Below are 23705 nucleotides of genomic sequence, written 5' to 3'. Positions count from 1 at the left end.
GAGAGAGAGAGAGAGAGAGAGAGAGAGAGAGAGAGAGAGAGAGAGAACCCAGAGGCCTGAAATCAACCTCAATTATTATTCCACAAGAACTGTCTACTTCGATTTTAGGGTTGGTTGGTTAGTTGGTTTGGGGGATTTTTTGTTTGTTTGTTTGTTTGTTTGTTTGTTTGTTTGTTTCTATGACAGGGTCTCTCACCTGGAACTCACAAGACCAGCATGCTCCAAGCTGTTTCAGCTTTCCAGTACTGGGTGTGCCCACACACACCACTGCACTGGGTTTTTTTACTTATGTTCTGGAGGTTGAACTCAGGTCCTCATGCTTGTGCGTGCAACAAGTGCTTTACCAGCTTGGCTCTCTCACCAGCCCTCCTCCTGGCCCTTTTCCCTACCACAAATGTGGTAAGGAGGATACACTGTCAGGAGCAGGACACCCCCTACCCCACCTTGCTTGCGGGCTATTCAAACTGCAGTGTCCATAGGCGGTACTATCCCAAAGTCAGTGCCATGTCGTCAGTTTACACAGTGGGATTGGAAAACCAGTCCCTTCACTTGTCAGAATGACTTCTTCTAAATCCTAGTGGCTGGTGTGGGAATCACCATGGGAGGTGTGATATCACTCATTCCCAGCAGCCCCAGTACCTTTGTCTGGCCCAGCAGAATTTACCAGAGGCCAACCTAGGCCTGGAATCTGGTGTCTGGAAAATGCAAGGGTTTCTGTGACACTCAGGGTGGATTGACTATTCCACACCTAGGGCCCCCACTAGTGAGCTAATCAGCCTCTGTCCTGGGTAAGAGACTTCTGACTGGCCTCTTCCCACCTCAGCAGGGGACATGACTTCTCACAGAGAGTCAGGGCTTGATCTGTGTCTGTTTCCAAATGGGAAAATAGGAAACAAAACCGTTTTTATACCAGTAACCTAAAAGTGATAGCTTATTCTGTCTCAGTTGTGAGCCAGCTCAGGGCAGTAGGAGGAGGCTCTGTTCTTCTCCTCACTTGGTGTTATCACCCATTCCCTTCATTTATCTTCTTACCTTTCAGAAGAAGCTATCCACATGGTTTCAGCTCTAGCCCACACCTAAGCTATTGAGCTCCTAAGCTTCTCTTGGCACAGTATTGGGTGCTGTGAATTTTCAATGCACCCCTCCTTGGTGAAGTCCAGCAGTAGCCAGCCACCTAAACTGAGGCTGGATCCGGGAATCCCAGGCTCCATAAATGTTGAGTGTTCCCAGCACATGAGGTATGAACAGCATTGATGGAGCGTCTTCATAAGTTTACTGTAATAGGAACGGTGTTTCCTTAGGCTTGTTCTCATTTTCCACAACGAAAACACCAGATATTTAGAAGTTTCCTTCAAGCTCCTGGCAGAGTGATCCCCAGAGACATTGAGTCACCTCGCCTCACACTTCTGGAAGCCAGGAAGATGGATTTGGAGTTCAGTTTTCCCAGGTGCCCTGTGCAAGCCATCCTCTCTACTCAGGGATTAATTACATTTCTTTGGTGACTACTAAAGTCACTCTTACCCCCCCCCCATCCCCTACACGCATGCACACACACACACACACACACACACACACACACTACATAGGCTATATCTCCCAGGCTGGACCAAGCCAACTACACCGTCCCCACTTCTGGATTTGCACCTGGAGCTGGTCTACTGATTCTAACCATAGACCACATAGCATAAGCACATCACCCCAGTATCCCATGCAGGTTTGGGGTGCTGCTGCCAGGTGGCCCTTGGTCCTCCCCTCAGCCTCTGCACCTTTGATCCAAAGGCCTTGTACTATGCCCTGAACCCAGAACCAGAGACTCTGGTGGCAGTTCTATCGATCCACATGTCCTTGAGCTGAGACCCCTTGGAAGCAGTTGTGGCTTGGGGCACTGGCAGGAAGGCTTTTCAGAGCCTCAAGACGGTATCATCCTGTCCTAATCTAGGTAGCCTCTGGCCCTCAGGCACCCTGCTGGGCTATTGCACATTGCATCCCTTGCTGCCCTGGCCAGAGTATGTTTCTGGGGGCTGCCCTCCTCTGAGCATACTTGGCAGAGGAAGTCAGTATCATAGGATGGTAGGGGGCAAAGTAAATACCTATGGAGATCTGAAAGCTTCTGGTGAGAACATAAGACCAGGTGGGGGTGAGACCCAGGTGCCAGTTCATCCAAAGTGCTGGCTCCACAGACATCCTTACAAGGGGCTCCAGCCAACCTGGGGAGAGACAGCTAGGTCTCACCCATACATAATACCCAGGATGAGGCAACTCTTCTGAGCAGCATTCATTCCACTGGGTTCTGCCCCACAGCTAGCTGCCAACTCCCACAGGGAGACAGGAAAACAGCTCTCTGGGAGAAGAGAGCTAAACAGGGGTGAGGGGTGAAAGTTGAGGTTTCAGAAAATCCTATAAAAATGAAAACAAACCATCCATCTTTCTCCTGGCATCTTACCCCGACAGTGCCCTTTCTGGATCTTGCCCTGACGTCTATGGGGACAGCAACTCTGAAACCTGACCCAGCCCCCATAAACTGCTGCTACCCCAGCCTAGGACTGCCCTGGATGAGGACAACCTGGCATCCATTGCAGGGAGCACTTTGGGGTGTCTTCTCCCCCTAAATGAATAGCCTCCTCCAGCTTTGGCCATTGAGGCATTTCAAAGCAATTGTAAAAATTATATGAACCCCATCGAAGAACTGTTACAACAATGTTTATTCCCAGCATTTGAAACAAGGACAATGATATTATAAATAATTGTAGATGATGAAGATAGGCAAGAAAAAATAACATAATTAAAAGAATTTTACAAGACGACCCGTTCACAAAGATGGATGGAGTAACACAATACGATGAAAATATCTGCAATTAACATAAACCAGCACAGTGGACAGAAACCAGCTGCTGGTCAGCCTCCCCACAGGTCCCACCATCCACATGGGTAGTACTGGGGCATCTTGGGGTTGCTGTCATGACTCTGGGGCTCCAGGAAGAGGCAGTTTGAGGGTTCTTTTCTGACAGCAGTTGGAGGCCTAGAATCCAGGGCCTGTTCAGTAGACCTTACACAAACCAAATAAAACCCAGGATTCAGGAAGTCACAGGATGTGCTGCAGAGCTTACCCCAGGAGCCCCTCCCAGGATGACATTAACCCACTACTCTCCCCCAAAGTTCCCCATCACAGCACACTGCCAAACTCTTCTGTGTCTAAATTTCCTACGACTTCTAGGGACCGTGTCCCCTCCACAGCCCCACCTCAGGATTGGCATGTGACAGGTGCCTGGTTACTCTGGGTTGGTCAACAAAGTGGTAGCCTCAGGCCAGTTTGTGTGGTGTAGGGAGCAGAGTGCAGTGACTATGCTTATGCAGTTGGGATGTAAGCAGAGCACACAGCCTGGTTGGACATCCATACTCTAGGTATCAGGTACCTGAGCCCTGAGCTGGACCAGCATTCCCGCCTCCTGTCTGAGCAGGGACAACCCAAGAGCAGTTAGTCACTTGTGTCTCCTTTCATCACTATTTGATTTCCTAAAATAAAATTATAGGAATAATTAAACTTGTTCTTAACTGAAAAACATATGCCAGATTGTACAGAGTTAAATGGTTCCGTTGCCAGCAAATCAGAAAAATGGAAGTTTGAATCTCTCCCACAGAACTAGATGTGGTGGCCCCACCTGTAATCCTAGCATCAGGGGACAGAGCCAGAATTCCCAGGCCAACCAGAGCTACATGAGGAGACCCTGGTTTGGGGGGGGGGGGTAGCAGTTGGTTTGGTTTGGAGGGTTTTTTTATTGTTTTGTTGTTAGTTCAGCCCTCCCTGGAGGTGGCTGTCACTCCCTTCAGCTAGCCTTGTGCCCCTTTGCCTGTCTGATGACTCAGTCAGTGCACAAGCTAAGCATCCCTTATCCAAGACATCACTAGCTGAGCATCCCTAACACAGAACTGAAAATGCCTAAAATGTGAGACTTTCTGAGCACCACGTAAGTGCTCAAAGAATTTCTGAGTTTTCTTTGTTGTTTTGGGTTTCATGGACATGACTTCAGGTTGCTTCTGCAACCTAACTGCAAATGTCTCATGATCTGAATAACTAACTCAATTTATACACCTGTCACCTGTCCAAGGTTACCAGGACATTCATTCTTTCACTGCACAGACACATGTGAGCAGCTCAGGTAGGTGCTGACAGCAGAGCTGTCCCCAGTACCACTGACGACAGAGGCCTGCACTTCAGCCAGTTTGCATCCCTGCCAACCCCAGCACTGTGCTCTCTGGCCATTTCTTGCCAGTTCCACAGAGGCAGTAGGTGGTTTTCAGAGCTGCTGTGTTGACCTTGTTTTGTTTCTCAGAGGCTTGGGGTTTGCCTTCTTTAAGCAGAGCAGGCTGGGGTTTTCTGGTTGACTTGTGCCATGGGAGTGACAGGAAGCCTGGGCATTTGGTTAGAAATTGGGCTCTTGTGTGTGCCACCTGGTTTCCTGCTAACTTTGACTTCCTGTCAGTGACTGAGAATCGAACAACCTTGGCTTTGTGGAAGTCGACCCTTTGCTGAACCCTCAGACAGTGGGAAGGGCCACACAAGCGAAAGTGCTTTGGCCGCAGTTGGTGGGAAGGGAGAAGTGATGGTTCTAGAGGTGAAAGATCGGATCGGGTGGCGTGACTTCTTCCAAGGCAGGGAGGCCTGTTCAAGAAATGAGCCCAGCCCTGGCGTGGGCCAGGGTTCCTCAGAGGAGCAGCTGTGCAAAGGCCCCCAGATGATACCCAAGGTAGGGGCAATAGGAAGCAGAGGAAGGAAAGGGGTGCATGGGGAAGAGTGGAGAAGCAGGTTATGATGTTGTGGAAAACAGGAAGGGGTAGTGGGCCTGGAAACCAGGAGAGAGCTCAACGTATTTGTATATGTGAAGCCACTTTCTCAGTGGCTTTAAGTAAAGCCCTGGGCTGTGGGTCTCTTTAAAACTGGAGTCAAATCAGCCACCTCCTATTACTCTGAACAATAAACCCGGGGTCTCTTCCTGCCTGAAGCCCTCCAAGACCCTGAGAGAGTTGTCTATGGCTGCCCTCAGACTCTTGGACCTCCTGGGCAAAGCTGGGCACAGAGGTGGGGGGTGGAGGTGAGGAGGAGCAGAGGGCTCCAGGCACTGGGCTTCTTTAGCCATGTCTCGTGCTTCCCACCTGTGTGTGCCGTCCTCTGACAAGAGGGAGGTGAGGGAGAGGCCAGCTTCCTGACGGGCCAGTTGTGAGACATTCATAAAACTTTTATTGGACTTGCCACCCTTCCAGATAAATATTTTTCAATTTTATGAGCTCGTTTTAGGACCTAGGCTTAATCCTGGCTTTGTAGCTGCCTTAAAAAAATTAAATATTGTTTTGGCAAAAGGAGCCCCTCCCCCATGCCGCCAAAGGCAGCTCATAAATCCCAGTGTTCAACTCTTGCCCTTGCCCCTCCTCACCCAGCTCTCTTCCCTCCCACACCCTTGTCCTAGAACAAGATGGGATCCAGTGCATAGCCACGAAAGGAAGTTTGGAGGAGTCTGCTTTGGAGGCCCACAGCAGCTGCCCTGAGGTTCCCAGTGGGGTTCACACAGGCATTGCTGTCCCATGTGTCTCGGGTCCTCAGTGAAGCCTCTTTTTTCATTCTTGCCTCTTTTTGCTGTCTTGAGGACGGTCCTCCCAGGCCACCAAGCCAAGAGTGCTCCCAGCTCACTGTTCTGCCTCTTCCCTTATGACTCTTGTGCTGCCAGAAACTTTCTGTTCTATGTCCTTATCAGGCATGAGTCTGTCCTTCTTGGAAATGCGACACACTTCCCCATGCATGGCCCCAGATCTGAACCCCTATCAGCACCCAGCAGGCACAGGTGGCAAGTGCAGAGTGGGTGGTGTGTGGTGGAGTAATGAGTTGACCCAGACCTCATCTTATGTGACCCTGCCCTGAACACCATTGTGTTAACTCACACCTTCATCACAGCCCTGTATGATGAGGAGACTGAGGCTGGAGCCTAACATCCCATAGGAAGCTGCACAGTGAGTAGACCCTGCGCCAGAGTCTGGATCCCCATCGTGAGCACAGAGCCTGTGCTCTAGCTGCTTCGTGGATGCCTAACTCTCAGGGACAGTGGCCTGTTGAAGTTCGGAGGTGATTTGGATGTTGAGACTCAGGGGAATAGAGTAGCCCAGAGTGGAGGGGGAAGAGAGATGTGAACAGACTGGGGAGCATTTAGACTCCGTCACAGTGCCTGTGATGTTGCCAAGTCCTTTAGGCCTCGCAGTCTCGTGACACAGGCCCTGCTCTCATCCCAGTCCTGTCCCCTAGCTCTTCACACACAGCACGTGAATGCAGCGGAGGATGGGGAGGGTTCGTGTCCAAAGATAAAGAACATAGCTTAAACTTTCTCATTCATCTGCTGTTTCCTGAGCATCTGCTGGCCAAGTGCCTGAAGATTTCCTCACTGCCATCTCCCTATGCCTGCCAAAGTGTGGGCATTGCCCTATATCACAAAAGAAATACCTATGGGTCAGTGGCAGAAGGGCTAGCCAAGGCACCTTCTTGACTGGGAAGAGCAGTGTGTCCTGCTCAGCCTTTGGGCTTGCTCTCTGACCTGCTGTTCCTGCCCCTGCCTAGTCCTTCTCCTGCTCTAAGGCCCCACATGGCTACCCAGGGTGTAACTGGCAGTCTGGATGTCTGTTGACTCCAGATGTATCACTAAACTGTCTCAAGGCAAGCTGTCCCTGTGACAGCACCTGTAGCTCTGTAGGTAACTGACCTAGCCACTAGACAGGCAGGTAGCATAGGGAAGTTGCTCACTAGAGAAAGTAGAGACCAGATATGACCCTGGGAACACAGGCTCACAATTTTCCATGTACCCAGGAGCCAAAGTTGGCCTGTGACAGCCAGATCTGCCTGTGTCTATAGGATACAGGGAACCTAGCCATGTGAGCTAGCTCCACAAGCACAGGCCTAGCAAGTCTGGTCCACAGCAGTTCTTACACACGGTCACTTTGAGAACATCTGAGCCCCATTCCCACATCCCAGGCAACTTGGACAATATAGACCTCCCACAGCCAACCATGGTCCTTGAGGTCACACAGGCCCCTGCTATATACCCCCACACACACACACACAAAGGCAGAGACACACCGAATAGTCCTGAATGGACTGGTGCTGTGGAGGAGTAGACACCCGTGTCCCTAATAGGCTGCATGTACTCCCTGTGGCATCCCAGACCCCTCATAGCTCTCAGACCCAGAATATCACAGTGGCCCATTTATGTCACTGGATGCGCTCTCTTAGACAAAAGGCTAAGTTTCCACTCACAGTAGCACACAATGCTCCGTGAAGTGAATTGATCTGAAGAAGGCTTTCTTGAAGAATGGAGGGAACTGCAAGGTGTATAGCAAAACAGTGCTGCTGCACAGTGAATGTACTGATGGGTGAAGAGAGGGCCCTAGCTTGTCCCCAGTAAAAGGAGGTTGCCACAAGCCAGCCACACCTTGACAGCTTGCCCTGCAAACGTAATTTAGGGTCAGAGATTTCTACCTGGAGAAGGTTCTCTTGAGAAGCAGGGCACTCTGGCTACGATTGGCATGTTCCCTCCTTGGGCACCAGAGCTCACTTCTTTCTTGCATCTGTGGGCAACTGTCTTGGAACCCTGGTGTCAGCGGAGGGACAAGTACATCCAGGGTGCATGCATTACCAGCTCGTGCAAGCTCAGTTCACCATTGCCCATACAGATTGTCTTGTCACAGAGCCATAAGGGCCACCAGCCCTTCAAAGAAGTTCTTCTGGACCCCTGCTTTCCCACCAGTGCTGGAGCTGACTGTGGGCCATGGAAGTCATGAGGAGTAGTGCAGGCCATGGGACTCCTGGGTGGTTTGGTTCTCCCAGAAGAAAGGCTTGCGGCCCTATGAGCTCACACTCCTTCCCAGTGTGGGCAGTTTACTTTAGATATATCCCTCTTCTGGCTCTTCTTATGAATCTGATTTCTCCTTTAAAATAAAAGCAGAATTCCTCAGAGGGAGCAGGTTAAACTGCCTGGTGCAGCTGTCCCCACTACGGACAGCCTTTGCTGAGACAAGCTCTAGTTTTTCCTCAGTTCATTCAATGGCAGAGGTTAGGGAACGGAGCCACAGATAGTCTGTATCGCTTGGGTTTTAGCCAAAAGTCCTCAATAGACTAGCCACTGCCTGCCATGGTACCCTTCTCTTCAGTTACAGATGGGGCTGGAGAAGAAGCATGCCTCAGGACACCTGCCCTGAGCACTTAGGAAAGCCTTAGCTGTCTCTGACACCACACTGTCACATGTATAAGTATGTTCCAGTTACAGGAAAACTGGGAGGGGGGTTGTTTCGTTAGACACAATGATTTCATGGATGCTCCCTAACTGAACAATATAGTTGGGTTTTTTTTGTTTATTTGCTTGTTTGTTTGTTTTTGTTTTGTTGTACTGTTTGGGGGTCTGCTACCCAGCTGTCAAATTGATACACAGAGACTTATTCTTACTTATGAATGCCCGGCCTTAGCTTGGCTTGTTTCTAGCCAGCTTTTCTCACTTAAATTATCCTGTTTCTCTTTAACTACATTTTGCCTCTGGACTTTTTACCTTTCTTTATTTTATATATCATATCTTTCCTTCTTACTCAGTGACCATCTGTGTGGCTGGGTTGCTGGCCCCTGACATCCTCCTCTCCTTTTCTCGCTCCTTGTTCTCGCTCTCTTCCCTTTATCTCTCCTCCTATTTATTCTCTCTGCATGCCAGCCCCACCTTTTTCTTTCTCCTCCCTAGCTATTGGTCATTCAGCTCTCTGTTAGACCAGTCAAGTGCTTTAGACAGGCAAAATAACACAGCTTTATAGAGTTAAAAAAAATGCAACATAAAAGAATGCAATACATCTTTGCATCATTAAACAGATGCTCCATAACATTAATGGATATAACACATCTTAAACTAATATTCCACAACAGAACAGGGGTGTTGCATTAATCCCAAAACCCACCTCCTGCTGTCTTCATGATATGGCTTGTAGTGGGTCTGTGTCCCACTTCCTACAAGAGCAGGAAGCAGACCTCCAGTGCACATGTTTATTGAGGGCAGGTCGTGAAGGTTCCGAGCAGTATCCTCAGATGTAACATCTAGGAGGCTGCAGTGAGCCCTGGCAGGGCTGTCAGAGCAGAGAGAGAAGTCTGTGGTGTTTCTGTGTGCCGTGTGTCTACCCTGCATCCCTCAGTGCCTCAGTCCTCATACCCAGATCACAGGTGAGAATGCAAGCACACTGGAGAGCCACTGTGACGCTATGCAAGGAGCACTAGTAAGCATTGCTTACCTGGGTTTAGCCCCGAGGCCAGGAAATCTGGTTTGAGAGGTCACTAGCTCCAAATGCCTCTTTCTTTGTGTGTATCCCCAGCATGTGGTAGCTTACTGCCTTCTAAAAATGTAGCCAGACTTTCTCCTCAGGTATAGTCCATACTGTTCTGACACCCCAAGGTCATGGTGAAGACAGTATTCTTTGGGGTTTGGAGCATTGTTGACTGAAAGGAGCCACTCTGTCCACAGCAGACCTAGATGAGTCACTCTGGGCCAGGTGGCATTTGTATAGCATATGGGGAGGTAGAGGCAGTGTTGGGGACACTTATCTGAGGAGCCTTTGGTTCTTCTCCTAACCACTATGTTCTGGGAAATGGGGGTACTTTGAGCCTGACCACTATAACAGGGACTACAACAGGGGTTGCCCATCTTGTCAGCACAGGAAGCCTTGTCCCATGACAGAAGCCACCCCCTCACCCCATTTCCTTTCTGTGTGATGTCAGGCATGTGCCCAGGCCACAGTGCTCTTCTGTCTAACCTTTACCCCACAGCCTTGATTCCCACAGGTGTGGGAGGAAAATGGAGGCAAGGTCTGGCACACAGGAGATACCCAGGGCTGCCCTGACCCACTCTCTGTGCATGATAAAGGATGTGTGGTTGGAGAAGGGACTGATAGGCCCACCTCCTTCCAGAGTGTGCTGGCTCCTGTCCCTGATTCCTCTGACCCCTCTGGTCTTTAGCCAAAAGCCCTAAGCACTTGGCACCTGTGGGGAAGGCTTCTGCATGGCCTTTGGAAACAGAGATTTCTGTCCCTCTCCCAGGACCTGGCCAGCACAGCACTCTTCCTCTGAGCCTTTGTACCTGTGAGTGGTAGGGCCTGGTATTCCACAGCAGGCAGCTGAGCCTGGGCATGATCCCGTGTCCTCTCAAAAATAGATGCCAGGCTTTGAAGGACCAGGCTGGATCCAGATCTGGACAATGGCTGTTCTTTTGGTGCTGTGCTAGACGGGAACCCTTGCACTTACGATGCCACAGCATACCACCAGGACTCAGGTCCCCAGTGAGGGGCCCAAACCAGAGGCCTGCCTGAGGTCCCCGTATATGTGAAAAACTCCACTAGCCACAGTGAACCACAGCTTGGAGCCATGCAGGGATGAATCTCAGCCTGGGTCAGAAGACAGCGAGTATTTTGGAAAATGTGAAACCAGTAGACAAGAGTCACTTTCGACCACCAGCCACTGTGCTGTATGGTGATGTCAGAGGCCGGGCAGGCAGCAGTCAGTAGATGAAGAGATAGCTGCTGTGAAGGTGGGAGGGCTGGGCCAGAGGGGCCTGTTGGGGAAGAGGAAACAAGACCTGGTCCCTAAGAGGTACTGCTCCCCGGACCCTGCTTTGGGCACAAGGACCCATCCAGTCTCAGCATGAGGAAACCTAGCCTTGGCAGATACACTAGGAAGGCAGGCTGGGGTGCCAGTGTTTCAATGGGGCATGCCCCTTTGAGCTACAGTCCAGGCCCGAGATCTTCCCTAAGGGCCACACATAATTCAGCCAATCAGCTCATATGCAGAGCATCAGCTGTGTGTTTGGACACCCTGGGCTGAAGACCAGGGACGGAGAGGGATAGACCGTCAGAATCTACAGTTTCAGGAGCGTAGACAGTGTCTGTGCTGCTGCCATGCCACCCCTGCCCTTCGCCTGCCAGCCACAGAGGACAGTGGTACCAGTCACCTGCGCTTGCTTTGCCCTCTTCTCTGGCAGCAGAGCTGATACACTAATCAGGATGCCACATATGGGCCCTGGAAAATGACTGCTCCTGAGCCTTTGTTCACTCTCATTATTCTCAATGGCTTTTTCCCCAAGTCATAAAAATAACGTTTTTAATATGTGGGTTTTTTTTTTTTAAGAAAAAGCAATGTGAAGGCAATATGAAGATGACTTTTATTGTCAATAGCTCTACCTTTTAAACCAGTTATCTTAGTTTCTGCTCTAGGTATTTTAATTGAAGATTAACTTATGTTAAAGAGTGTACATGTGGAGGGTGGGAGCATTAAAATTCTGCCCCCTGAGTAGTGGGGGGGAATACTTTGTGGGAAGTCACCAGAAACCTGCCCCCCACTCTTCAGCGTCAGGACTGCCCTGCCAGTCTGGCTCACGTACTGTAGATTGTCACAGACCGGTACTGCCCCAAGCACAAAGGAGGGAAGGTGGAAGGAGCTGTGCAGACTGGTCGAAGGTGTGGATCTAAACGAGGACATTCTCGCTGTGCCCCTGGGCAAGTTACTGAATGTCTCTGTCCCTCAGTTTCCTGGCATATGAGTGTCCTGGAGGTGCTGCCGTTGAGATGTGGCTGTCCATGGAGCATAGTCACCATGCAGTGAGCATTTTGCTGACTGGCCCAGAGTTAAGCTTTCTGTGGCCAGGCTGGCCTCCCAGAGATGCTCTTCCTTCAAGATCCCTTTATATAGCATGTAGCTACTTTGAAGACTGTTTTGTCCGCAGAGAACACCCAGCAGCCCTCGGGTCTAACCAACTAACATTTCCCCGTAGTGACCCAAGGTGCAGAAGTTTCTGAAGAGATGTCCTGGAGCCTGGCCCTCCCTGGTGACAGTTCCTAGAGAGCAGTAAAGGGTCTGGCCTGCCTTGAGCACCAGGCTGCAGTGGGTACTTTGTAAGCACAGCTCTGGATGTAAGTCCTGCTCCTGAACCACAGTTGAGAGCCTCACCTGCCTGGGCAGTGACTCACCTGTAGAGCACCTGTGTGGCACTGGCTAGGTGAGGGAGCTTGTAAGGGGATGCTGGCAACGGCAGTGATAGAAGTGACCAGAGACTGGCTTCTGTCTTTTATTTATTTATACTGTATTCTTCCTGGTAAGCTCACCTTGGGGTGCTTACACACATTATTAGAAATGGGCTAAATTAATATGTGAGAATTAACCTAGAAGAGGCTAGATAGAAATGGGCCAAGCAGTCTTTAAATGAATACAGTTAAATAAATAGTATTTAAATAAATACAGATAAATGAACACTGAAGAACAGGAGGCAGAGGGCGCTGAGCCACCAGCTCACTTCCTTACAACCCTGCAGGGGTGGTTCTCGCTACCTATCCACCCACCCCACCTCAGCTTTGTCATGGTACTGCCCCCGCTCCCCATGCACCTCAGCTCTGTCCCCACTGCCCTCTCACCCCTTTTATCCAGCACCATGGCCCATTTCCTAAAAGCTGTGGGCACCTTCCTAGCAAACCTGATTGAGCCCAGGGGTGGAAACTTAGATCCAGGATGTCCTTCTTATCTTTGTCCCAAAGGGCTCTGAGTCCAGTTGGAGGTGGCCAGCAGGGGTAGAAGAGGCCTGGTTTTCCAGGAACCCTCCACATCCTGCTTGGCTGTGATCAGAAGACATGCTCATCACCCCTCAGCCTATGTGGGCCATGAGAGGGCCACTGGGACTCCAACAGACTAGCAAGAAGCTCTGACTCCTATAAAGGGAGTCACCCCAGGAACTGAACCATACTCAGGGACCCTTCTGCTGGGGCTAGGCAAGCTGAAGGGGCCAGGGTAGCCTTTGCTGGAGTCTCTGAGGAAGGGTCAGTGCCTTGACTCCAGGAGGAAGACTGTTAGGGTACAACTACCTCTTATTGAAAGTCTAGGCAGGAGATACCAAGGCAGTTGCTATACCCCACTGAAGGAGCCCAGCAGGGACTAAAACAGGGGGCTGAGGCATGCTAAGAGGTCTGTAGGAGGCAGGCCACTGGGGTACCTAGGAAATACAGGTCTCATCTGAACACACGTGAGGATCTAAAGATTTCTTCAGGGAAGGCTGAACTGGGAGGAGTGGTCAAGATTTGTTCTAAAAGGATTTTGGGCAGCATGGAGGTGAGTAAGCAGAGAGATGCTTCCTGCAGTGCCTGGGAAGTTCACACGTGGGCTGTGCTGTGGCCTGATCAGCAGGATCTGCCCTGAAGAGGCCCTGGGACCTCTAAGGAGCATATGTTATCCCTGAGTGGGCACAGGGGTTTGGGGTAGGATTGCCAGAAAGTCCAAGATTCCATGCTGCATGTGTGAAATGACACCCTGCCAAGGCAGTGGCCTGGGTCTAACTGGGCATGTCCTAGTGCCAACACATGTTTCAAGGAGCTGCAGCCTCCTCAGGGTGGTAACCTCATAGGATCGGGTAGTAGGAAGTTGGCCTCAGATGGTTGGCAGTTCATCTGTGGCCAGCTTCCCCTCCAAGCTGAATAAGAACCTAGACAGCAAATGTCTCTACTAGGCTATCCTCCAGAATGGCTAAGCCTCCTTCTGAGTCTCAAGACCAAGTCAGTTGCTGTCTGGATCAGACTAATTTGGGGGTTGTCTTTTTAAAAAGCTTCCACACACTGAACTGTTTTTCCCCCTACTCACCCCAATCTCCAAAGCTCGGCTTCATTGTTTCTTCAGTTAACTTGGTGCGGGAATATCTCTGCAAAGGGCCCTTTTTTGTTTTTGAAGAATTCATTGTTGCTGCTAAGAAGCTTAATATAAATTAAAGAAGGAATTAGGCAACATTAAGACATCAAAATGGGCATGCAGGGCCCATTGCCTCCGTTTCCTTCCAATCAAAGGAGTATGTGAGCCATCAAGTGTGCTCAAGAGCCTCGAAAGGAACTTGGCTTTGTGGCTGCACGGGCCTGTCTGCCGCCCCCTCCCCTAATTCCTTTTGTTACTGGGACAGCAGAATACAGTTCTGATTTTTTTTTTAATTAATCACCTTATCTCTTTAAAGCAAATTGCATCTTTGTTTTCATACATGACCGTTGCAAAGAAGGAAAGAGGGAAACCAGGGAGCTGGTACCCACAGCTAGCAAGGACAGGCCTGTGAGGCAGTGAGCATGGGGCCATACCTGCCAACACAGGGCAGGAGGACCCAGTCACGCTCCACAGAAGTTCAGAGGGAACCCAGAAGGTACTAGCTTTCTCTCCCCAACTCTTCAAGATCTGTCCCTGGCCAGGTGAGGAAGCAGATAACAGGCCAACCATGGCAAGTGGGAGTCCCACATTCAGACCCCAGCTATGTCACATAGCTAGAGGATAGACCCTCGGTTCACCTCATCTGGACCCCTACAAGTAGGGTACAACCAAAGCCTCCTAGGAATTAGATGTGACTGCCAGGCCTGCATTAAAGCCTCTTCCACCTTATTACCAACTCATCCATTCCTGTCATGCCAGCCAGAACCCCATTCCACCCAAGCTGGTATCTACCTTTGCCAACAGCACCAGCAGGTCACCTCCACGCAGAGTTGCACATGGCTCTGCGTCCTGTCCAGCTCAAGCCTATTGAACTTGGACTCTGTGGCCAGTCAGCTGCCAGCAGTCCTTACTAGGTTGCCGCCCCAGGAGAACTACCCACATTTTCTCTGTGTCCTGCCTCTATAGCCTCCTCATAGCTGCTCTGGCTTCAGTGAATCCCTGAGGGGCCTGCTGACCCCAGGATGCTCTCAAGAGCTCCATTCCCACTGGGGGGTGCCAGCTGCCCACCAACGTGAAGGCCCTCTTCTAGTCTGGCCCCTGACATGAAAGCGACGCCAGCAATTGGAGGCAATTTGCTGGCCTTTGATGGACACTGCCGGGCGGCACCCGCGCTGGGCTTGAAAAACTTCGCTTCCCACATTCTTCCCTGATTGCAGAGCAGAGCCAAGACCCAGCAGCCTGCAGCCCATTGTGCCTTTGTGTGGGGCTGGCGCACAGTGAGAAAGGCCAGCCAGGCCCTGGGAGAGGTCCCCATGGGAAGCTATGAGCAGTGGTGTCACATAGGGTCACTGCCACCCCCACTACATCCTGGGGTTTGGGCTCAAAAGAGAATAGAGCAGTCTCCAGGACTCGTGGTGTCTAGGGAGAGAATAGGCCTCCTGAACAGGGGGCATCATGGGCTACCTCAGCCCCAGCACATCCCCTACCAGGAGAAGTCTGGTGCTGGCACATGAGAGAGAGCCAAAGTCCAACCTGATGCCTGATGCCTGAGCCAGACTGCTCTTTGGACTGCTTGAGGGACAGGCGTCTTTTCCCCAGGCCTCATCACTGCCCTGTTCATTTGGATGGGATGCATACAGGTGTGTGTAACATGGAGGAGCTGGCATGTAGATGTATGTAATAGAGATGAGTGCGGGTGGATGTGAGTGGTGTGTGTGTGCATGCGTGTGTATGTGTGCCTGTGTGGGGCATGCAGGAATACATACAGGGCCATGGACCGTGGATATGAATAGTATAGGTGAGTACTGATAGCTGTATATGATATGTAGTGGACATGGGAGAGTGGATACATGTGACATTGGGAGTGCGTTCATGGAGTGTAGCATGCAGAGGCGTGAGTATGATGGTGTTGGGTGCTGCGTACAGCATGGGATGCCTCCACCCCATTCATGTTCCCCAGGAGACCTAGAGGACTCCATGCCCAGCAGGGGAAAGATCATCACCATTCTCCAGCCTCTGAGAAGTAGGCACTACCCAACCACAGTAAAAACAAGTGCTTGGTGAGGCCCCTAGGAGAAACTCCTTTTAGCTCAGGACAGTCAGGGGGCGTGCTCCAAGGAACAGTAGCAACCTAAATTCAGCAGGTGGAAAGGAGCTCAGCTCCCAGAAATGAATGATCAGGACCCCCTGCCTGGTTTCCTGTGCCTGATGTACAGAGTGGGACAGAAGCACCAGAGAGTGGAGAGACAGAGGAGGCAGGCGTGGGCCCTGAGTGAGCACATACTCCTGCCAGTGTGACCAGGTTCTCTCTGGTGACAAGGAAGTAGAGCAGGAGGCAGCAGGAATGCAGTGGGGCTGAGGAACTGGGAGCCAGTCCCTGAGCCTGCCCCTTGAGACTTCTGCTCTAGCTGGAAGCAGCTGTGTCGGACACTTTGACCTCAGGGCCCATACAGGAGTTCTACCCATGTTCAGCCTCACCCTTCCCAGGCACAACCACAACATAGAAGCAAGGCCACTGGTCTCAAAGTGCCAGCCTGCTTCCTGATCACAACTGCCCTGAGCCCCACCACCAGGCCCTGGGGACCCACCTGGACTTCCTTCCCCTTCCCCTGCTTGCCTGTGTGCTAGGGTGCACTGCTACACATGGTCCCTTGTCTGGGTTCTGGAGTGGGCACACTGTGTGGCCTTTGTAGATGGCCTCTGTGCCTAACCCAGGGTTACCCAAAGCCCTTGGGCAGTTCAGAAAAGTAGAGGGAAGGCACTGCTTGTCACCCATGTGGTCCCGGGAGCTGGTCATAGAGAGAGCCTTCTGGTCTTTTCTCCGTAGCTCAGTTGGCAGGGTTCTTCTGAAAGTTCTGCCTGCTGCATTGTTTGAACTAAGTTTAGAATACATCTTTTGTATAGAGGTCAGAGGTCAACTTTGTGTCTTCCTCTGTTACTTCCCTAATTTAGTTGAAACAAAGTCTCACTGAACCTGGAGTTCACAAAACTCAGCTAAACATGCTGCTGGCCAGCAAGCCCAGGGACCCCTGTCTTCCCCTCCTGAACTCTTAAGATTATAGGTGTTCACCACTTTTCCCAGTTTCGTACCTGGCTGTTGGAGATCTGAACTCAGGTCCTCAGGCTTGCAGGTTCATTACTGAATAAGCCGTCTCTGAGTCCTTGCCCCAGCTTGAATCTGCTTTTAAATGTTTGTTGAGTCGCATTTAGTTTTACGGGCCATCACTTTATTACAACAGGGGATTTGTCTCATCACCCCTTGGTCTCGGGGTCCCTCTAACTGATGTTAGACATATGGTTCTTTAATGCTCAAACACAGATGGGGTCAGACCACCTTAGACAGCAACACTGCCCACCACCCACCATGGGACCTTGGGCAAGTGTGAAGCTCTTTGGCACCTCAGTGCCCCCAGCCCTGATCAGTGAGAGGCACCTCTACACATCTGGGCCCACATGGCACACGCTTGTCTGGTTTGCATTCCTGGAAGTAGACTTCTTGGTTGACATTGGCTGTGCAGGAACTACCTTACAGGCTACTTCTAGATGCTTGCTGTTTTGGGTTCTGTTCTAGGGCCTCCAGCCCTGTAGGGTCTCACCAGCACTGACAACTGGGAGCCAGAGTTCCCAGTGCAGATCGCATGGTAAAGACAGAAACTTCACTGTGGTAAAAACTGGTTAGGGAAAGACAACAGATACTAAAACACGGAGGTAATAGAGTCTACCAGATGAGGTGGGGTTATAAGAAAGAGCTAGAGCAGGTGAGGGCTAAAGAGGCTGGGTACAGTGGCCAGGTCGCCAGTAGGCCTGAGAGATGGCAGCTATCTGAATAGATGCTCTTAGAACCCCAGGGAGTGCATCATCTAGCTGAGGGGCTAACAAAGCCAGAAGTGTACAGAGGTGGATATGCAGATATGTGGTGCAGGGAAGTGGGTGTTTGCCGTTTGCCCAGGCACAAAGGAAGAGCCCTGCATTAGGCACATCAAAGCTGCTACCATCGCCCTCCCAGGGACATGGGGACATTTCCTTAAGTTCCTCCTGCTATCTGAGTCTGTCTGCTTCCAAACCTGTTGACTGTCGGTCTTCTCAAGCTAGAATCTCTCCAGGGGAGCTGGCTTAGACTGTGTGCCTACTCCCGGCTGTCCACTGATCCTACAATGCCAAGTATCTTTAAAAGGAAGCCCTGGGCAGTTGAGAGGCATTTGCAGCCTGAGCTGGGCCACGTGCCTGTGGTGGGTACAGCTCCAACTCCTCAGCACATGCTACCTGAAGAAACAGTGTGATATCAGCCATATGTCCCAGGAGCTGTTGGTACAGGTTTCTTGGTAGACCCTTGGTGTTGTTCCCAGACCCCTGGGATGGCTGAGGTGACCCAGCTGCTAAATGGCCACAGTATTGCTTGTGCCAGACTCCTCTTCCATCCCTGCCTGCTCTGTGCTGATGCGGTATGCACTGTGTGTAACCAGAGCTATCACAGATGAGATGGACCGCTGATTGGGCCACACCTGTCTCCCCAGCATGGCACAGACTCTCTGGAGCCCTGCACCTCTTCAGCCATCAGACCTCCTGGCACCAGAGAGAGACAGGCCCGTACCATTTGTCAGGGTCTGGTGCCAGCAGGAGGAAGGCCCAGCTCTGATTCAAGAACTCAGATACCTGCAGGCCTGGCACCAGCCCAGGGCCCTCTTCTTGCTCCAGGGCCTAGGCACCGTCTGGGAGGAAGCAAAGCCACAGATGCAGGGCTAAAGACCAGGCAGCTGTAGGAGGGCACCTTCTACTGGGTGCACTGTGGCAGGGGACCATAGGCATCTTGGTTCCAGGGCCCTGTTAGCAGCTTCAAGCCCCTAACTTTTCCAGGGGATCCAGGCTTTGAGGTAGCTCATAGTCTCACTTTCGCCTGTCAGAATGAGTCCAGACCCTTTATACAGTGAGACAAGCTGTCCCTAACGGACTGCAGTTTTCCAGGGATGTACCACTTTTTAAATTTGCAGTGATTAGGGCCCAGTGCAGAGTGCTTAGAGAGGTGGGATCCCTCTTCAAGATCATTGTCAGAGATGGGCAATAGTGGTGCATGCCTTTAATCACAGCACTTGGGAAACAAGGCAGGCAGATCTTTAAGTTCAAGACCAACTTGGTCTAGAGTGAGTTCCAGGACAGCCATGGCCACACAGAGAAACCCTGTCTTGGAAGAAAAAGTCATTGTCAGAGGCCCACATGCAGGTGGATGCTGGCCTTCAGAATCAGGACTGCCAGGAGATTCACCCAGGTGCCAGTAAACACTAGCAGACACTGCCTGAGCCTCTGCCCAGTGTCTCATCCAGAAACCCAAGACAATTGGTTGTAAGTCTCAACACAAGATAAATAAACATGTGGGATGCTGAACTCAATCTAAACTTAATGCAGTGTCTGCAGCTGCCGGGTGCTGTCAGGGTGCATCTTCACTGAAAATGGCTAAGCACCGCCTCTTCCTGAAGGGCCATGGGACATCTTCCACTGTTAGAGCAGGAAGGGTGTTCTGGATGAAGAAAGGTCATACTTAGCTCTTGGGGATAGCAAAGAACTCAACCTTACTCAGGGTGGGTGGTGAGGATGGAGGAACCAGCTAGAGACAGTGTCTCCCAGAGCCTGGGTGAGACCCCCACAGGAGGTCTGGCCAAGGAAAGCTGATTAAACCTCCCTGCTTACCTCTTTGCTGAGGCCCCCTCCTCTGAACCCACCCAGAAGCAGAAGGCACAGAACCTCAGCCTGCTTCAGGGTCAGACTTCCAGCATAAGGTGTCTCCATGGTGGCCAGAACCTTCAAGTGTCCTGCACAGTGTTCCCAGAGAGCATTAGGACCTTAGGGGCCAGGCAAGAAGTCAGAAGATCAGAGAGTTGTAGCCTAGAGTGACTGGCTATAGTGAATTGGGTGTGGGGAGGAGTCACAAAGGCCCTACCTTGTTGGGCAGAGGGTGATACTGGGTTTGGTAAGTGTCTGGAGCGGGGAGACAAGGAGGCAGCTCTGCCTACACTGAGTAGTGACACTTTTATCCCTCCAGGTGGCCTCAGCCCTGAGTCTAAGAAGATCCTGACGCCTACACTCAAGAAGCGGAACCGAGCTGGCCGTGGGGAGACCACTAAGCAAGAGGAGGGCACCGAACGGCCAGAGCCCATGCAGCCTGTGACACTCAGTCTGTCTTTCAAGCGCTATGTCTTTGACACCCAGAAGCGCATGGTACAGACTCCCTAAGTGAACCAGCCCCCAGGGCCTCCTGCCCAGCTGCAAGCCAGACTACAGTGCCAGATCTCCCCCGACATGCCTCAATCTCCCCAATCCTGTGGGCAGCCCCACTGAGAAAACCTGCCATCCCTTCACCCACCTGGGATAACAGCTAGGTCCAGTTAGGAAAGGGCCTTAGCAGAGCCAGCAGCCTGGGCCCCACAGGCTTCCCCAGTTAGGGTGTCTGCAGCCCTACCCCAAGTAGCTGGCACCCTGCAACTGGAAATAAACATCCCATATGTGACCTAGCCACCCGTAGTCTGCCTGTCCTTCCAGGGTTATCAGGCATCACAGGGTATTGTGTGGCACTGGGTAAGGACCATCCAGGGGCTCCTGGGGTGTTATGGGCATTGAAGAATTGAGGTTCTCTGAGCAGCTGAACCTAGTAAGGCCTCTGGACAGTGGCTAGCACCCTAGGGCTCCATGTTGACATTAGAGGTCAACAGACCCTGACCTCCAGCTTGGGGGCCAGACTTCCGAGAGTGCTAGGTCAGGGTGGAACACGTGGACCCTGTCCATGTTCATCTCCAGTCCCAGCACCCTCAGGCTTAACGTGGAGACTGAGATGGGGCGAGAGGGTGGAGCTGACCAATGAGAGGAGTCAGAGCTTTTCCAGACACCTGTAAGGGTAGCAGATGTCCCAGCGCTTCCCTGTTTGACCTCCAGACAGACGTGAAGGCCTCCCTTTATCCCAGTAATCAGTGCATTATGCTTTAATTTTCAAAAATGGCATTAAAAATATTAACAGGGGCAGGTTGTGATCAAATGACTTGGGTCTGTTAAGCCCCAGAGCTGAGGGCAGAGGAAAAGGACCCAGGCTACAGAACACAGCGTCCCTGAACGCTGTGGCCCCTAATCAAATATGCCATCAGCCCGCCAAGCCCCTCATGCATCCAAGAGGCCAGGATGGCAGTGACTGCCCTTCACCATCCTTGGCCAGGCCTCAGGCAGCCGCAGTCAGGGCACCCTATAGCTGAAGACAAGCAGGGACTGGGTTTTGCTGCCAGGCCTTTAAGGACCAGCTTCCCACAGCTGTAGGACTCCATGGTACCCTTGCCACTACCCTGTCAGTCCAGGGCCTGGGTGTGGCCCAAAGGGCAGCAAATGTAGGGTGGTCACAGCCATTGCGGTTGTTCCTCTCCCAATAGAACTGAATTCCAGCTCCAAGGAATCCCACTGCTGCCACCCGTGTGGACACCTCAGGGATGGCTGTCTTCTGCTTGGTCTGCCTCTTGTGCAGCACTGTGCCCTCATTCAGATCCACCCAGACTAGAAAACTGCCATGCCTGAAGGACAGAGTCACTGACTGAGCTGCCCTCTCCCCTCCCCAACCCTTCCCACCTGTCATGACACCTGAGAAGCACAGGCAGTCAGAGACAGTGAGGCCCAGGCTTGGGCAAGGGCCTCACGACAGGTAGCCAAACTGACTGAGGTCCACAGTCCCCTACCTCACTTCTGGGAGCAGTAGAGGCTTCTAGGACTGGTGGCCTCTAAGCGTGGGTGTGTGGCTGAGCCAGGTCTGAGTCCTCATAGGTAAGGAAGTCATTCTGCTCAGCTTGAGACCTGGACCAGGAACCTCCCTGGCCAAGGGGCCTGAAGCTGGCTCATCCCTGCAGTTTGGGGCATAGTATCCCTATCTGCCCTTAATGGGATTTATAACCTTGGTCACATTCCCAGCCTGTACCTCAGGGTCCCCAATGGACTCTGCTGAGCTTAGAGCTGCCATCACACCCCTGCAGCCTGGGGAGCAAGCCAACAGATGTGCCCACACTGAGGGACAGAGGCCTGTAAACCCACAAGAGGCAGTGCAGCCCACCCTAGCCATGGCACAGCTCCAGTTCAGCCATTTTCTCCAGGACCTGTATGTGGATTAGAGTCTTCCCCCCGCAGCGTCTCTCCTGAAGACTGTATTCCTGAGAGCCCAGATAGAGGGAAGTGGAGGCACACAGAAGAGCCCAGGGCTGAGCACTGTGAGGGGTTCCTCAGCATGTGACCCCCCCCCCACAAAGCCTCTGGGACCCTGAGAATATATGAAGCAGGCCTGTCCAGTGTGGCCTGAGAGCACAGCTGAGCCTCTGTCAGGCATGGCATTGGTAGAAACTCTAACACCATTAGTGAGTTAAAGTCAGGGTGCACAGTCCTGAGGGGTGGCCCAGTCACAGCAGCAGTGAGAGGGAGCAGTGTGCTCTGCTGACCTGGACTGGCTGCAGGCAGGGCCCCTGACTCCAGAACCCTCCAGTCCTGTTGTGATCCCAGGCTCCAGTGTTTTAGGGAAGCTACAACTCCACAGGGCCAGGTTCATTCCAGCCACAACCCACAGGAACCTGCGTGGGGTCTCTATGCCACGGGTTAGGGCACTAGACAATACCAAAAGCCCGCCATAGTGCCTGGGGTGTGTCCTCAGAAAAGAGACACCCCCTGGCCTCCTACACAACGTGAAGTCACAACCAGTGCCGCAGCACAGGCTGGGTGGGGGCAGCATGATTGGCAGGCCCTGGAGCATGGGGCTAATGCACCAGCACAGAGATAAGGCTTATCTGGAACCGTCCCTGGAATCGAGACTCTGATGGAAACAGGCTCGGGGTTAATATATTTTTGATAGATAACGGCTGGTAAATGGGAAGCCCTGGGGGCCTGGGGCAGAAGGGACAGCCTCTGTCCTCCCCAGCCATGCACACGTGCACCTGGAGCCTCTGGACAGGGCCAGCGTCTGGACACCATGTACTCAGGGTTCGTCTGTCTCCTGTATGTGTGGCATCTGCAGAGGAGTGGAGTAGAGGAGGCAGGGGCTGGTATCTGCAGAGTGGTGGCCCGCAGAGCACAGACATGGATGAGTACCTTCTCTGGGGCCCTGTAATGGGAGGTGATGATGGGAGGCTGTCAGGGTACCAAAACCCAGACCCTCATGAAATTCCCTTCTACTTGGTGAGCCCAGCCCAGACATCCTAACCTGTACAACCTCCACATTGCCAGGCTTCCTCATGGCCCCTCATGGCCTCCTAGTTCCTAGTATGGCTCTCCCTTGAGGGTCCTCTCTGACCCTTATTTCTTGCCAAGAGACCACAGAGGCTCCATGAGTAAGACTAAAGAAAGTAGGAGTTTGCCAGGGGAAGAGGACATACTGTCGAGGGACTCTAACAGGAAGAACTGAGAGATTGCTAAAGGAAGGTAGGGAGCCCTCACAGGGAGACGCCCTCATTAGGGAGGCAATCGCCGCACATTGATAGGAGGTCCAGCCATTAATTAGCTCGGCCGTTCATCCACAGGCTCGTCTGCTGGGAGTAGGTGCGGGGCATGGACTCTGGCGTGAGGCTGTCAAGGAGACTAAAGAGGAAGCCTGTGGAAGCCTGAAGAGCAGCAGAGGGGCGGGATCCCCAGCCCTAGCCCTAGTCTGAAGAAAAAGAAAAGGAATCCCGTGAGGTGACCTGCCAGGATAGGAAGGTTTCTGGATGTAGGAGGGGAAGCGCTTCAGGATAACAGTGCAGAGAGGATGTTTGGAAGGTTTGGGGACTCAACACAGGAGGTAGAACCTGAATGTAGGGACAGAATTGTGTGGGGCATCAGAAAAGGACACTGGTTGGGGTCCCAGAGTGTGTCGTCCTGGCCCAGCACAAGAAACAGATCTGCTTGCCTGCACTCACTAGATTTGGAGAGAACAAATTAGATTGTCCCACTGGCCTGTCCCCTTTCTTCCACCTTAGCTTACATGCCGGGGCCCAGCTCCTAGGCC

General features: G+C 51.9%; 1 protein-coding gene across 3 annotated transcripts in view; it reads left to right on the top strand.

The window, feature by feature from the left end:
* Window positions 1-20223, top strand: part of Eefsec (eukaryotic elongation factor, selenocysteine-tRNA specific) — a 219852-nt gene extending 199629 nt beyond the window's left edge. For 2 of the 3 annotated variants that reach the window (XM_050165426.1, XM_050165425.1), the window contains one exon: window positions 19755-20223. In XM_050165426.1, the coding sequence (XP_050021383.1) occupies window positions 19755-19945 (191 nt within the window). In that variant the 3' untranslated portion in view covers window positions 19946-20223. The remainder of the gene's footprint in view (window positions 1-19754) is intronic. The other variant, XM_050165427.1, reaches the window with a different exon arrangement.
* The last annotated feature ends 3482 nt before the right edge of the window (window positions 20224-23705 follow it).

Source organism: Alexandromys fortis, unplaced genomic scaffold (assembly GCF_014885135.2).
Source record: "Alexandromys fortis isolate MF-2015 unplaced genomic scaffold, M_Fortis_MF-2015_v1.1 scaffold_158, whole genome shotgun sequence".
NCBI classification, from domain to species: domain Eukaryota; kingdom Metazoa; phylum Chordata; class Mammalia; order Rodentia; family Cricetidae; genus Alexandromys; species Alexandromys fortis.
Note: the sequence above shows the minus strand (reverse complement) of the source record. Positions and strands in the feature narration are given on the sequence as shown.